Source organism: Terrapene carolina, unplaced genomic scaffold (genome assembly GCF_002925995.2).
Source record: "Terrapene carolina triunguis isolate 2854851 unplaced genomic scaffold, T_m_triunguis-2.0 Scaffold193, whole genome shotgun sequence".
Lineage (NCBI taxonomy): Eukaryota > Metazoa > Chordata > Testudines > Emydidae > Terrapene > Terrapene triunguis.
The window spans coordinates 3,181,244-3,197,046 of NW_020664544.1; the positions used below are offsets into that span (position 1 = coordinate 3,181,244).

Sequence of the window (15,803 nt, forward strand, 5' to 3'; positions counted from 1 at the left end):
GCTGCTGGTATTTCATTACAGCAATTGTTTGCATGTGTTAGTCCATTCAGAGCTATTTTTCAGTAGATTAATATTTGCTGTTTGATACCATCATAATCAGTTAGAATTTGTTAGTGTTTCAAACTGCAAAAGTATAGGGCTAGGAGATGGAAATGGGGTGGGGATTCTGACACTCTTGATGGACCAGCCTCTAATGTAGAGAGAAGTTTAGATGGAAAATATTGAATAATAAACAAGGAGATAGAAATATGCATATTATGTGAACATAAAAAATCCATGTTCCATTTGCTCACTTTCAGGCACGCTGAAGGGGGCCCATATGTTATACTTGGCTTTTGAAGGAAAATGGGAAAATTGAGGTATAGGCAAAGGCAATGGGTATTAGTATTTGATTATGAGTTGCTACTTGGAGAAGAGGTCAACTGATTGAACTTAGTTTTGTAATTTTAAATAATTGACACAGCATTCAGAGCCAGAGTAGAGGTTCTTTTTATTGTTCTAAATTGAAACAAAATAAAATAAAAATAACTTTCTTGTGATAGTGTCTAAGTAGTTTAATGACTGAAAACAACCTTTTGTGAATGCAGGCAAACTAATTTTACATTCATGTAGTCTCTATATTGGTCAGTGACTTGAATTCCTTTAGTTATTTTGAAGCGAAGTTTGTCACCTGATTTAAAAGTTAATTTCCAATAATAGTTTGGAACTTCTGTTTTCCTTTTCATTACCCCAATACTGGATTTCAGAAAATATTTCAGTGACAAAAGTAACAACAATAATACTCTCTCTTTCTATAGCTCTTTTCATCAGAGAATTTCAAAACATAAAATAAATTAAGCCTCACAATATCCCTAGGAGGTAGGAAAATATAATTATCCTCATTTTACACAGGCATAGAGAGATTGTGACATGCTGAAAGTTTACAGAACTAGTCAGTAGCAGATATGAGTCTAAAACCTCAGCATTCTGGCTCCCATTCTCCTGCTGTTATAGGTAGGAACTTCCTGCCTTGAAAAGTGAATGTAAAGTATCAAGCTTCTCATTTTTGGTTCTGAATTTGAAATATATGTTTCTTTTCAAACAAAGAGTTTAAGTGCATGTTTTCCTCCGATAAAATATGAAAATTTTAAAATTTAAAATAAGGATTAAAATACTTCTTTTATGTGAATAATAATAATAATAATAAATAATAAAGTTACGGAATTAACATGGACACTTCAAACATAACAAAATTCTTGTCGGGATATGGCTATCAAGAAAAAATATTCAGCTATTTTAGACCCTATTTCTGCAAGCAGGACCACAAAGGTAAGCCCTTGCACTCACGGAGCCCCATTGATTTATTAGGACTCTGCAATGGGTGCAGGGATTCCTCCCCACCTTGCAGAGCTGCTTGCAGGTTTGGCCGTTAGTGTGCAAAAAAAAAAAATTCAGGAAATGATGATTTATCAAGTTAATTAGTGCTTCATAGAGTGTTTTCCTTTTTGCGCACAAAGAAATGTGTTAAGTATCAGTAAAAGTAAATGGTTAACTGAGTGTGTCAGCAAGTTGTGATTTTCATGAGAACTTGTACATACCATAACTGCAGTTTTATGTTACAAGGTACACTCACATGGTGGCAATCACATTGAGATGCCCACCACAGGGAAATTGAGGCACAGAAACTTTATACCTACTGTAGATTTCTGCTTTATAGTCGTTCCCATCATTTGTACTCACTTCAGAATGGCAACTTTTCACTTATCCATAATCTTTGAAATACAGTGCTAAAGTAGTACGGTAAGCCATAAATTGGTCATAGAGGAAATATAAATTTCCAGTACAGCATTATGTATCGGTATACTCTGCCTTTAAGGCCTCACACCTTAAAAAATATTGCAGCGTTTTTTAGTGGCATTGTAAGATTATGAAAAACAGGAACTCTAATCTTGCTGAGGCATTTCTATTCAATTCTCTGCTGTTAGGCACTGTATTAGATGGCATATTCTGCCCTCGTTCCACACGTGGAACGTGCATTGATCACAATGGCTGATATGCAAAAAGATTCACCTTACATTTGTCAACATTTCAGAAGTTTCCACCTCAATGTGGCATTTCCCCCTCACTGGTTGAGACAGCAAGAGCAAAATCTTGAAATGTCATATCGTTGCTCCTCTTACCCGTAACTCTGCTGCTGCTATTGTGATTATTATTATTTATTACAGTGGTGTCCAGAAGGCCTAAGTAATACAAGGGTCTCATTATAATAAGTGCAAAAACACATAGTAAAAGACAGTCTCTATCCAGAAGAGCTTTACACCCTAATTTAAGACAAGATGCAGCAAAGGGTGTAATAAATAAATGGAGGAAACTGTGGGGGGAGGATGAGGATAATAGTAATAGGAACATATGATTATGTAGACCGGCCCTGGGAACAATTATATGATTTCCATATGGTGCTTCAAGGAGATACACTACAGTGTTGCTCTGACATTTTTAGACATTCAGGATAATATTCAAAAATACCTAAGAGACTTTGGGCTCCTAAATCTCACTTTCAAAAGTGATTTTAGGTATTTAGGTGCCTTAGTCTCATCAAAAGGCAATGAGGTTTAGGTTCCTAAGTGCCTACGTCTCTTTTGAAAATGGGAATCAGGCTTCTACATCACTTCAGCCCTTTTGAAAATGTTATCCTTAGTCTAAGAACTGGATGAATATTGTGATTTGTACTTAAATGGATCAGATTTTTCTATTTACTCTCTTCTATGAAAACCAGAGCAGAGTAAGACCAAGACCTGTGTTCTCTGGAGTAAAAGCCAGAAATTCACTCTGGCTTGGAGAGGAACTAAATAGACTCCAGGAGCAGACAATATACTTCATAAAAATTTTCCTCAAGATAGATCCATGTTTTGATTACCAAGTCTATTCCCGCTGCTTTCAGGAGGATAAAATCTGCAGGCCGATTCCATTTTTTCTCATCCTTCTCCAATAGTTGCATCTTGTTACTAACTTCTAAATGCAAATGTTAACCTTCTTTTATTAAAAAAATAAACTAAAAACAAACATATAAACATATAATTTCCCTGAGGCACACAGGCTCTCTACAAAGCTTGGAGAATATTTATTCTTTTTAATGACTCCTGGACAAAGTCCATATATCTAAAGTTGAATTCCAAAAGTTAAAAGTAATATCCGGGGACTGGGAGTCCTGTAAGTGTCTTACCCTCTTAATGCCTCAGTTTATCTCTAAAATAGCTATAAGATTTACTGCACCTATCTTTTCAGAAGATTGTGAGGCTTAATTATTGTTTGTAAAGCTCTTTGAGATCACTGGGGAAAAAACACAACACACTAGTAATAATAGTAGCAGAAGCAGCAGCAACAGCAGAATACAAGGTGTATTATGGAAACCTAATGTATCCCTTAAAAGTTATGTCAGACTGTTCATAGAACTACAATTGAAAGAAATGAACTGAAGAAAAAGGCAAATAAAAAAAACAGAACTCTAGTTAAACAGAATTTTCAGCAATCTTCAGTTCATCCATTCTTTTCAAATTTTAAATAATTTCTCATTGCATTTTAGTATTCTACTTGCGCAGAATGTGGCATTGTAACAATATTGCTGAAAAAAGATTTTATGTAACAGTCTTGTTAGAACTTAGCTCAGTCCTTGATAACAATCTCTGATCACACCATTTTCTTAGCACAATAACCCACCTCTATGTTCCACTCTCCATTATTTAGTGACCACACAGTAGATGTGACAGGAAGCAATGCCTCTAATTTGAGCTTCATTTAGCACTTCAGGGTTTGCTAACGATGCCCACATGCACTAAAAAGTATAGTCACAGTGTGACAGAAACCACATTGTGGAAACAATTCATTACAGGCCAAATGATAAAATATCAATGTTCATGACTGGAAGAAAAGGACCAACTCCCTCTATTTCTACAGCATGGTAGTAGACAGTAAAGCTTACTAGAGACAGTGCTCTCTTAAGAAATTAGTATAATGAGTCTCTGCTCTCTTAAGAAATTAGAATAACGAGTCTAATGGTTATAGCAAAAGTGGAAGTCAGTAATGAAAAATAGCTCACATGTATGTAATGCTTTTCATCCCAAAATGTTTTTTAAACAAAGGACTAACACTGAAATGCGCACACACTTACACCTGAAATGCAAACACTGATAGAGTGGACAACAGCATTTATAAGCACTAAACAGATGTCTAAGACATTAAGTGAAGAATGCCATAACTAATTGTGACCTCAGGGAGAGTTTAATTGAAAATGGTCAGGACACTAGAGCTAACACTGTCCTACTCTTGGGTAGAAAACCACGATCAGAAACTTGGCTTTACATTTCACCTGAAAGACAGCTCCTCAGTGTTTGTAACACCATGCTAGGGCATTGATTAGTAAAGATTCAGAGGGAAAAATAATACCTAATGAATCTCCAACACTTCCTGCAGCACCCTTGGGAGTTTTTATAGTGCTGACCCATCCAAAGATGAACCATGGCCAACATTATTTGATTTGAATGACATATCAAGATCACAATCTAAAGTAGTATAACATCATTAAGAGTCTAGGTTTTCGATCACGCTGTTCAGTTACTCTCTATGTAACCCTGGGCAAGTCATCTGCCATTTCCTTGTGCCTCTGTCAAGCCATCCAGAAAAGAGTTTTCAGATGGTTGCTGATTTAAATCTAGATCCTTCTGAGCCATCCTAGGTCAATAAGTGACAAAACAACAAAAACAAAAAAAGATTCATGGTGTATTTAGATTATATTATTAACTACATGTTGAAATGACACAGTTTCTACTTGGAACATCAAGTGAATAAAGTACCAGAGTAGGAGTCAGGAGATGTGGGTTCCAGTCCTAAAGACTGGCCAAAAACTGACCAACTGCAATTGCAGTCACTTTAGAAGACACGTTGCCTCTTTGAGACTCAGTTTCTTCATCTATACAATGGACATAAAGATACTTACCTAACTTTGAGAAGTGTTTTGTGATCTTTGGATGAGGAAAAATGCTACATAACTGCTAAGTATTATTCTTTATTAATTAAATGGACAAGAATGAACAGGTAGATGGGATCATCTCAGGCCAGCCTTTAGACAGGGAGAGCTGCAATGATAAGGTGTGGGATAGCTGAGCCTATGCCTGTACGCCTCTGCTACAGAAACAAACATATTGTTTTTCTAGAACTACATTTTGAAGAGGTTGCAAATATATTTTGCAGCCCATATTTTGCAGTTTCTTAAAAACAAAGGGCTACTAGCATGTGGAAGAAAAACTTAAAATCATGAGACACAACAGTGTAGAAAACTGACATTTGCAGATGACCCAGAACATACTATGTAGGTCAATATTTAGTGTCTCTTCAGCAATCTCTTCTCTGCACAGAATATTAGTGTCACCCAGCAGGAAGCTGCATGTCTACCATTTTAGACTGTAGTGTAGTAAGGTTCCATCAGTGGTAAATAAATGGCATTGATAAAACCAATTTGACATCAAGATGCTAAGGATAACTCCCAATATAGGTCTTGGGCTGAGTAAAACATCTTGTATTCACCGTTTCTTGCTTCTAGAGTTCTACCAATAGATACATAAGGTAGATCTGAGAACGTATATTAAAAAACACCACCACCAAAAACTGATGAGAGGATACTAGGAAAGACTTAGAGGCATAGGAGGAATAAAAGAAAGTAGAAAAAGCAAACAAACCAAGAGCTGTGAACAGGAAAGAAATAAACAAGTAAGCAATACTGTTATCACATATTTATTGTGCCCTCTTTTGCGTTGATATTTTTCATTCCAGTGAAAAACTTCTGGGTATAAAAAGTGACCATAGTTTAAAACATAATCCTTAACTTGTTTTTGTTCAGGAGAGATGTGGGTAGCTGAGTTTCTTTTCGTTATTAATAGCAAACTGCCTTGTACAGTGATCCTGTCAAAATCAAAAGCTTACTGGGTTTAGGATGATTCAGAACTTTGATAGGAGACCTCCAAAGATAACCCAGGGTGCCATACGGAGTGGTGCTGGGGATTTAGTAAGGGGTGCTCTTCCCCCTGAATTAATATCAAACCAAATGCCCCAGCATGATGCTAAGGCGTATTGTGTTGCTGAATGTGACAGCATTTGGATGAGATGTAAGCTGACATTAAAGATCCCATTGCACTATTTGCAAGAGTGAACCCAAAGATCCTGGCCAAAATCCAACTTGGGTAATTAAATTTTGCCTACTTAACTTTCTCTTGCAGTTTCAACTGATTCTGGTATTCTTCTTCACTTCCCCACTTCAACTGCTATGTTGTGTTTGTATACTCTTTCACCCCAGAGGCAGCTGCATTTTAGCGGTTGATAAAGTGATCTCTGTTTATAGAATGTATATGTTTCTTAAGTTTGTTTAGCATGTTGTGATCCTTTGGATTAAAAATAATCACAATATAAAGGCACGGTATTATCATCTTTAAAACACTGTGAATGTGTTCACTTGTGGGCCTGATTTATCATGTAAATCAATGGAGGTACACTTACATAAAACCAGAGTAACACAATGGAGATACAGACCCTGTTATTCCATCCATTCTGAGTCATATATATAGCTAGATTTCATGGCAGGAGCAGTTTGATACTTAACACTTGTGAAGCACTTTACATTTTCAAAATGCTGTACAAACATTGACAAACTAAATAGTCATGGCTGAGGTTTGGTGAGTCATGGTTAGTACTGATTGAAATACATTCAATATCAATAACAGTAACAGTAAACAAGTAAGGTTTAACTTATTTTTAAATGTCAGAAAAATACTGCACAATAGCTTAAAGGAGGATGATATTGCACTTTTGTTTTCACAGCCATATTTTACATTATTTCTACTGCTGTATTTTTAGCAAATAGATTAATTTAGGTCTAATACTTTATAAACTGCACTTAATTGGTCTGCAGTATCAAAATGTTTATGTATCCTCCATTTATGATAAGACTTCTCTCCTGTCTAGACAAGGCACCAAATCTTATGGTATCCATGTGAAATATTATAACATTTAAATTGTCCGTTTACAGTGAGGTCATCCCACAGCCCAACCTGCTGTGTGCCCTTGGGCACGTTACTTCCCTTCCACCCTTTGTCCATCTTGTCCATTTAGATTGTAAGGTCTTTGGGGCACAGTCTGTCTCTAATATGTTTGTTTAGTTTCTACCCTGGTGTGGCCCTAATCTTGGTTAGTGCCTCTTAGTGGTGCTCTAATACATATAACCAGGGCCGGCACAACCCATTAGGTGACCTAGGCGGTCGCCTAGGGTGCTACAATTTAGGGGGCAGAGACCGCGGCGGTATTTCGGTGGCGGGACCTTCCGCTGCCTCTGTGGGGGGCAGCATTTCGAGGCGGGACCTTCCACCGCCTAGGGCGGCAGAAAAGCTGGCGGCGCTCCTGCATATCACTAATAATAATACCTGTCCCTGAGGAGAAAACAAGAATTTGGGGGCTAGAGCAGTTAAAATCAGAACGAGACTGGCAATACTGGGTTGAGGTGACAAACAGGTAGTCATGGCTGGTCCAGTTCATAGTTCTGGAGAAATCTGATGAGGTTGAGAGCATCCACAGTGTGTGAATGTGTGACAGTGGGCACTGGTTAGTCTTACTCTGGAAAATGGTAAGTTTCTTAAAATGGCCAAGAGCCACAGCACTAGATGAACAGACACACACTGAGTATTCCTAAATTTCAGAAATTCTAGGCAGTTTAAATAGTTTTAAATAGATCTGAATAGCTAATGATAAAACTACAGGCGATGCATAGATGGAGGGTGCACAGTGAATTTCAGTTGTAACAAACAGAAAAAATGTAAGACTAGATAACAGACTTTTTCTAGAATCTGGAAAAAAATGGGAATGGGAGACAGTATTGTAAGGCTATTTTAAAAAATGTAAAATTTATAGGAAGATTTTATGTTTCTTTGTTGCTAGCTTACTAATGACCCTAGTTTCTGAGCAGTATTATTAAAATACTTGCACTCTTTTGATAATATAACATAGGGACTGTATCTTTTTTTAAGCTGTCTTGAAGAATTTTGTTGGTCTGCAGCTGTCACATAGTGTTACTCAGAATCAAAAGGAAAGCCGAGCAGGGCTTATATCTCCATCTGTATTTTGTAACCAACCACGTCCAGCCTGTTTATTTTACACTTCCTCTTGCTAATGAAGATATTGGTTTTGTATGGGTTATGCTCTCCTGCACGAGCTTAAGACTGCAAGATTTGTGTGCGTTTCTGTGCTTGGTTCCACTGACCGCAACTGGTGCCCAAGACGCAAGGAACAAGAACAACAGAAAAACAACAAAACAAGTTTACATCAGATCTCCAGACTGTTTCCTTCCAGTTACTGTGGCAAACTCCGGAGATTAAACCATTCATCTCTTCCTTTTTTTTTTTTTTTTAACCTACGTGTGTTTTCTTTTCACATTTTCCAAACTAGCAAGCGTGGAGGCAAGGCACATCAAAGCAGAGATGGGGACTGAAAGAGCACTCGTGCTGGACAGGTTAGCGAGCAACGTGGCAAAGCGAAAAAGTTCAATGCCTCAGAAATTTATTGGTAAGAATAAAAAGTCTTTTCACATGCAGCAGTTAACTGTGTGAGGGCTGGTAACCAACAGGTACAATAGCAGTACTTGTTATGAAGGGCCCTTTCTAGTCCATCATGTATTTAAATAAGGTAACTTCTGCTTTCCTGCTGTACTTCTACTTACTGATTATAGGTATTTGATAAACAAGAGAAATTGTTCAATTAGATAAATGACAAATAGATCTGAATTCATACTGTATTTTGTGTACTTGTTTGTGTTAGTGTTTGCATGGTTAATAAATATACATTTTGTGGGTGGGGGAGGGGTTGTTTTGGAGCTCTGTGTGTGTGTGAAAACCTTTGTACCAGGGTTTTACTGGGGAAGAATCAGAGGGCTTGATCCTGTTAGGGGCGAGTACCTTGAACTCTCATCGTAGTCAATGGAAGTCGAAAGTGCTCAGTACCTCCTTGCAGGAGGCATACGGCACTGCAGAATAGAGCCCAAAGACAGAAAATTACTGAATTTTTGAAAGTCATTTTTAAACATTTGAATCTGAATGATAGGATCAACCCCCTTCTTGTTCTGGTTAAAAAAATATGGCCACAATACATTTCCATAGAATTTACTTTGGGTTTAATTTTATAAAATCAATGTTTGGCGAATTGGAAATCTTAAATAGCAAGGTCTCACATCATTTGTTGTTTTCTTTAGTGACTGTTTATAAAATTGCTTTCGTTTCATTTCAGTTTTACTGAATCTTGAGCTTTCAAAATGAGATTATAAACAAATGATCACAGAAAAATATTTGACTCTAATTTATACCACTGGTCTACTAAAATATCCCTGATGTTTTCTGCAGCAATCAAAATAAGTTTAAAACACGTTTCTCTTTGCCAAGTAGCCTGCTGAACTGGGTATATAGTACTAGTAATAATACTTATCTCATAGGTAGCTAGATTTGTTTCAAGTTTAAATAAAAAAAATATGCACTGTGGTATTTTAATTAAAATAGCTAACCAATCAAAGGTATAGTTTTTAAATAATCCTGTATATCTGAGTTTAATGGCAGATCCTGTTTCTCAGCAGTGTTTGATGCTGTTATCTCTGTCTGTTGGTCATAGTTATTTATTTTGCACTATATGAAGTTGTGTTTGAGCTCAGGAGTTTAATTAGCCTGCAGTTATGCAACATTGCTACTAATAATGTCTTAATCATAAATTTTCCAGAGGGATATATGTGGTACAGGATGCTTAATTTTCTTAATATACATTTTCTGTTGCAAATACTGGCCTCTGTGGTAATTCACATTCACACTCACAGAACAGAAAGAAACAGGATAGTAATAGAAATCAGCTGCCAGAACTTGAGCAATCCATTTTCATACAGTCTGATCTGCACCCTGCATAGAGGGGTACTAAGGATGTTTCTTGAAATTCTGGGCCCAAATTTTCAAATCTGGGTACCAAAGGGTAGGCTCCTAAGTAAAAATTTAGACATCTAAATAAAAGTGACCTGATTTTCAAAGGCGCTGAGCACCTATAGCACCTATTGGTTTCAGTGGAAACTCGTGAACTTTCATCACCCCAGAAAAACAAGCCACTTTTACATAGGCACCTAAATATGGATTTAGGACCCTAACTTTAGGTACCCAGGTTTGAAAATATTGGCCTTGGGGATTAGGCCTTGCAGGCCATACTGTGATTCCTAAAATGCTGTTCAAGTTCTTTAGCTCTTCTTTTTGGTATTGAGAGCAGCCTCAGATTTTTGTCATCATAATTCATTGGGGGTGTGATTTTGCAAGGTGCTAAACACTCTTGCCCAATGCAACAAAGAACTTAATCCTTGATTCAGTAAACCACTTAAGCACATGTTAAACTTTTCATTAGAATTTAAGCACGTGGTTAAAGTTAAGCATGAGCTGAAGTGCTTTGCTCAGCACCTTGCAGGATGGAGCCCTTTTTATTCTATTGTAATGCTTCATTGATACAGTTTATTAACAGTGCAAGCTGACACAGTGGTATAAAGAAGTGTTTTGGGGGATAAAGTTGGGGGCACTGGGGACATTCTTTTAGTGATATAGAGTAATTGAGTTCTGAAACATGTTGTTTCTCTAGAACCTCTGCTACAGGCATGACGTTGTTGGGTAATAAGTGAAAAAAGCATGAGTCACTCACTCCCTTTTATTCTTGAGTGGCATGTTTGCAGCAGCAGTCTGTCCGACCTTGGCTTGACTTTTGTGACTTCTTGAACTATATGTGCAGGAGGGAAAATCTGCCAGGACAGTTTTGTGATTTCTTGGGAAACCAAGTTCTCAGAAGGGTGCTGATTTTTCATTTCCTCAGGAAGGAGGGATAAGGAGATGTAAACCAACAGGCCAGCCTAGGCTCATTTCTATGAAAGAAGTCTACTAACAAGAAACACTATTAAATTGTCTGTTGACTTCTCTTAAACATGGTGACACTGCAGAGTCTCACCCTTTCTGTAGGCCAAATTCTGGCCCATCATGTACATGGCTCTAAAAGATTATGTATCACATTCTGACCAGCAGTGGCCCCATTGTGTCAATCAGTGGTTCTCAATCTATTTATCATTGTGGGCCGCATATGCGGCCCACAAAGTGTTATCTGGGCTGCAGGTTGAGAACCACAGTATCCCCCAACTAAACCCTCACACAAACCCCTATGCTCCACGCCCTCTGCCCAGAGACACCTCCACAAAGTGGGGCCAGGAGCGGAGAGCTGGGTGGGGGGCAGGGACCCCAACGCCCACCATGCGGGGCCCCAAGACCCGGACCTGCTGTGCGGGGCGCTGCCCGGACACTGAGCCCCACCATGTGGGGCTATGTGGCAGCTAGCTGCCTGGAGCTCACTGCGCAGCAGGGCAGCTGGGAGCCTGGAGCCCATGGCCTTTAGCACACAGCTGAGATGGACCACAGCTGTGTGCTAATTGGCCCGCAGGTAGAGAACCACTGGTGCAAATAATTTGTGTGGGTATGTGCAGTTGCAGTTGCCAGGACATATATGAATATACATGAACAAACCATACCCCGGACTCCTAAAACTTACCTGAGACCTTCCCTTCATGGCTCCTGTTGCAGAGGTTCTGCCTTTGGCCTTTCCATGGGTTTTGGGAGAACAGCTGTTACACTCCCCATCTTCCTGACAGATTTCTAATGTGTACTTCTGTGCACCAAACTTGTAGTATTTAGCACCTTGTAATTACCATTTCAGTTAGCCATTTTTTCTAGTTGTATGTTAAGTGGAACTGATACCCAGGAATAGGAATATAGCTTGGTAGGCAAACCTTTCAATTAAACTTGCTCATCTTTTGAATAGAATATACATTGGGGTAGATCCTCAGCTGGTGTAAATCAAAGTAGCTCTATTGAAATCAATTAAGCTGTGCCAGTTTACACAACTGCCCATATGGCTCATTTTGTGCTACTTCTTTTTGAGAGCAGTATTAAAAATATCTTTCTCCCCAGTGGTAAATGTGCTAGTACAGTTTTGAAACTTCAGCAAATACCGCCAGCTCTCTGTGTGAAGTAACTAATGAAAAATGGCCTGCCTTGGTTAGCAGAGCAACAGGAAGCAGGTTCACTCCCTTTTTCCAGTGTCCACACCTCATCATGTCACAAAAATCTGCATACTGCTGTAGAGTAAGCATCACTGAGCAGCAACTGGCGATGTGTTTGCGTTATATGATCGTGTGAATTCTGAAGGGGAAAGTTTTGCATTGCACTGAGGTGAAAAAGATAAACTGGGGAAAGATGTTTCTTAAATTGTGTAGTAGCTAGCTTTGTAAATCAACAGTAGAAGAGAATGTAGGCTTGGTTCTTAATTTGCTGTTTCACAGTAACTGTGTGGTACTTCCTTTGGGAGCAATAGCAACTTAACTCACAGTAATCTCTTGCATTGTCCCACAATGCTGCAATAAATAAAATTGTATCACTACTTTATGCCCTAATTAATCTTCTTCACTTTATTCCATGACTCTTGTGCACTCTTGCCTTTTCCTGATCTACTCTTCTTTTCTTTCACCCCTGTCTTGTTGCTGTCTTAATGGGGCAAAGTTTGAGCTGCCTTTTGTCTCCTTTTAAGCAAAGGCTTGTTGACTTAGAACACAGCAAAACCAGTGGAACTCCATCCGTTTGCCTATAATGTTTTGTTATCATTTGGTATGATGTAAATGCAGTGAAGAATATACACTTATTAATTTTTCTGACATTTAGTGCCTTCAATAATGAGATCTAATAATAATTCAACTTACTATATTATTTAATATGTAACACCTTTCATCCCAAAGTGCTTAACAAACTTAATAACCTGATAAATCATTCACTCACCACTCTTTATGATGTGGAATATGGAAGCTTTTTAAAGGTGCACAACACATGACATCCCTATTTATGTCAGGGGAGTGAAGTGGGATATTCTATCTAACTGAACTATCATATGGAATTTTAGGGAAGCAGAATGGAATTAACTAAGTGGGAATTTGAACAGGGCCTGAGGGCTCGCATATCTATTGGGAAAAGTAGTGCCAGATCGTTAATGACCACAAGAGGGCAGGACATTTGTTTCAAGTCTTATTTCAATGACTGCCGAGCTTTTTAACAGGAGTTTCATAGTAAGGTTCTGTATATTTTTGCTCTTGTTATTTTTTTATTTCAGTTTTGATTAAACCTTTCATTTGTCTAGAACTGGTATTATGAGTCATTCAAGTGTGTTATACCATTTTTGTTCCCTCTGAATAGAAGTTGGATCACAAGTTTTGCTGAGGGTTGGAAGCAGTTACATTCTTGTGGTTCACTAACCTTTTTTATAAAAGTGTTTTATAAAAGAAACGTGAGCTGCTGGTTTTGCTGTCTTTGCAGTGAAACCTGGTGAGTTTCATATACATTGAGTCATAGTGTCTACAGGTGACTGATAAACATCTGTACTATTCAAGTTACCGTAACTCAGAGATTAGTGGATCTGATGTTTGCAAGTCACTTGCATGTGAACATTCAGGCTTGTCCATTTTCTTAACTATGAAAGATTGTAAGTTTCATTTAACCACAGAATTCAGTTACTTATTTCTAGACATCCACAAAAGAGTTACTTCAGTCTTTTTTGGAGTGCAGCTTTCTTCCTTCTCTGCACCTGGCACACAAAGGGTCAGGGCCATGGCTCCACCCACGCTAATCTTCCTTGTCCCATACCTTGCTAGCAGGTTGTGTAGCCCCTCTGCTCTCTCCCCATTCCCTTGATGCTTGGATGAGTACAATGTGTGCAGCATTAACATAGGGCAGAGGCGGGCTTTGCTCCCCTGTGCAACTGCATTAGAGATAGTCATAATCTAGCCAGATGTAATGTAATGTTCCAAAAGAATACATTATCTCTACTTATATGGCTGCCAATACTGTATTATCTGAGAACCTTCACCGAGTTAAAAGGAAACAATTCCAGTCCAAGGAGAGCTATATTATGCCACAGTCTAGGTTGGGAATATGCATAAATTTTTGTTAATTTTAATGTATTAAAATACAATGGGCGTAATTCTCCAATGTAATTCTACAGTTTTACACCCAGGTAACATCATGAAGAATCAGACCCAATAAGAACAAACGAGCTGCAAAAAGAAAGCTTAAGTGAGGGTTCCCATGCAAAGAAATGTAAAAAGATTAAATGCAATCGTCCCAGAATTATGCCTATGTAATCTTATTGAAGAGGCCTTCCAACTACTTAATTTATATATAAAGCAATGAATGGTATAAGAACAGCCACACTGGGTCAGACCAAAGATCCATCTAGCCCAGTATTCTGTCTTCTGACAGTGGCCAGTTTACCCTCCCTGTCACAGAAGAGTACAATTTCTCAGGAGATGATCAAAGAGCTAGAGGGAATGTTCTCAGGACCTGCTGTGGATTTTGTTTATTGACTAATTGACTTTTTTTGCCTGTTTTGTTTTTCATAAATCAATTTTCACATGATTTTATGCAAAGATGAAGGAAATAAATCCTTGACGATCTTTCCTAAAATCTTTACCTTAAATCCCAGAACCATCAAGCTCAGTGATGGATTGGCCAGCAAGTTGCTTAACTAACTTCTCTATTGCTCCATTTCCTATGGGCTTGTGCTTCAAAAAGTCAATTTACTTACATAAACAGCATCCCTGCCCCAAAGAGCATACAGCTAAATTCAAATCTGTTTCCTTTTCATCGACTACTGCTATTTAGAAAAGGATCCTAGAGTTTCAATACTTTTACAATCCACTCAATAATTCAGTTTCTTTCCTCTCTTGTAGGTGAGAAGCGACATAGCTTTGACATTAATTACAATTCCAGTTTCTTGTATGAAAAGGAAAGCGAAATGATGCAAGGACGTATGATGGACCAGGCCATAAATAATGCGATCAGCTATCTTGGAGCAGAAGCACTGCGTCCCCTTGTACAAACCCCACCAGCTCCCACTTCTGAGATGGTCCCTGTCATCAGCAGCTTGTATCCCATACCACTCACCCGCTCTGAAATGTCAAATGGCAATCCACAAGACACAGAGAAGAGCCATGCCCACCTTAGAGACAAAAGTTTGTCTTCTGACAGAGGCCTTTCCCCAAACAACAGTGGCCAAGACTCCACAGATACTGATAGCAACCATGAGGAGCGCCAGAGTCACACCTACCATCAAAACCAAATGATCCCCTCCCAGGTCCGCAATGGCCTCCAATCTTTGAAGGAGCTCCCAAGGCCATATGACATAATCAAGCCACCAACCATATGCCCACGTGATGCCTTTAAGGTTATCAATAAGGAAGGTGACGTCATCGGGGTCTACAGATGTGACCATTGTCGTGTCTTGTTTTTGGATTATGTGATGTTCACCATTCATATGGGATGCCACGGATTCCGTGATCCTTTCGAATGCAACATGTGTGGGTACAGAAGCCAAGACAGATATGAGTTCTCCTCACATATAGCACGAGGAGAGCACAGAGTGGTCCTGAAGTAAAAGGATTGATTTTCCAAGAGACCAAAGGATCTGTTTTAGATTTGTTTGTTTTTTAAATCTGACTAAAAAAATTGCTTAAATATTTTTTGTGCCAATTCTAAAAATGTTAGTGTCCCTCGTAGTAGCAAAGTACTGATGGGGCTTTTTATTTGTTACTCGAAATGCAGTATTCTGTAGCATCTGTGCCTAGATACTGTGGTGACTGGCACTATATATAAATACCAAAGATTGGCAGATACAGATTTTGTATGAACTTTATT

At 38.4% G+C, this 15,803-nt stretch overlaps 1 protein-coding gene across 1 annotated transcript in view; it reads left to right on the top strand.

The window, feature by feature from the left end:
* Window positions 1-15,543, top strand: part of IKZF3 (IKAROS family zinc finger 3) — a 37,060-nt gene extending 21,517 nt beyond the window's left edge. Inside the window, exons 6-7 of the mRNA XM_024205201.2 lie at window positions 8,468-8,580; window positions 14,840-15,543. Of these exons, the coding sequence (XP_024060969.1) occupies window positions 8,468-8,580; window positions 14,840-15,543 (817 nt within the window). The remainder of the gene's footprint in view (window positions 1-8,467; window positions 8,581-14,839) is intronic.
* The last annotated feature ends 260 nt before the right edge of the window (window positions 15,544-15,803 follow it).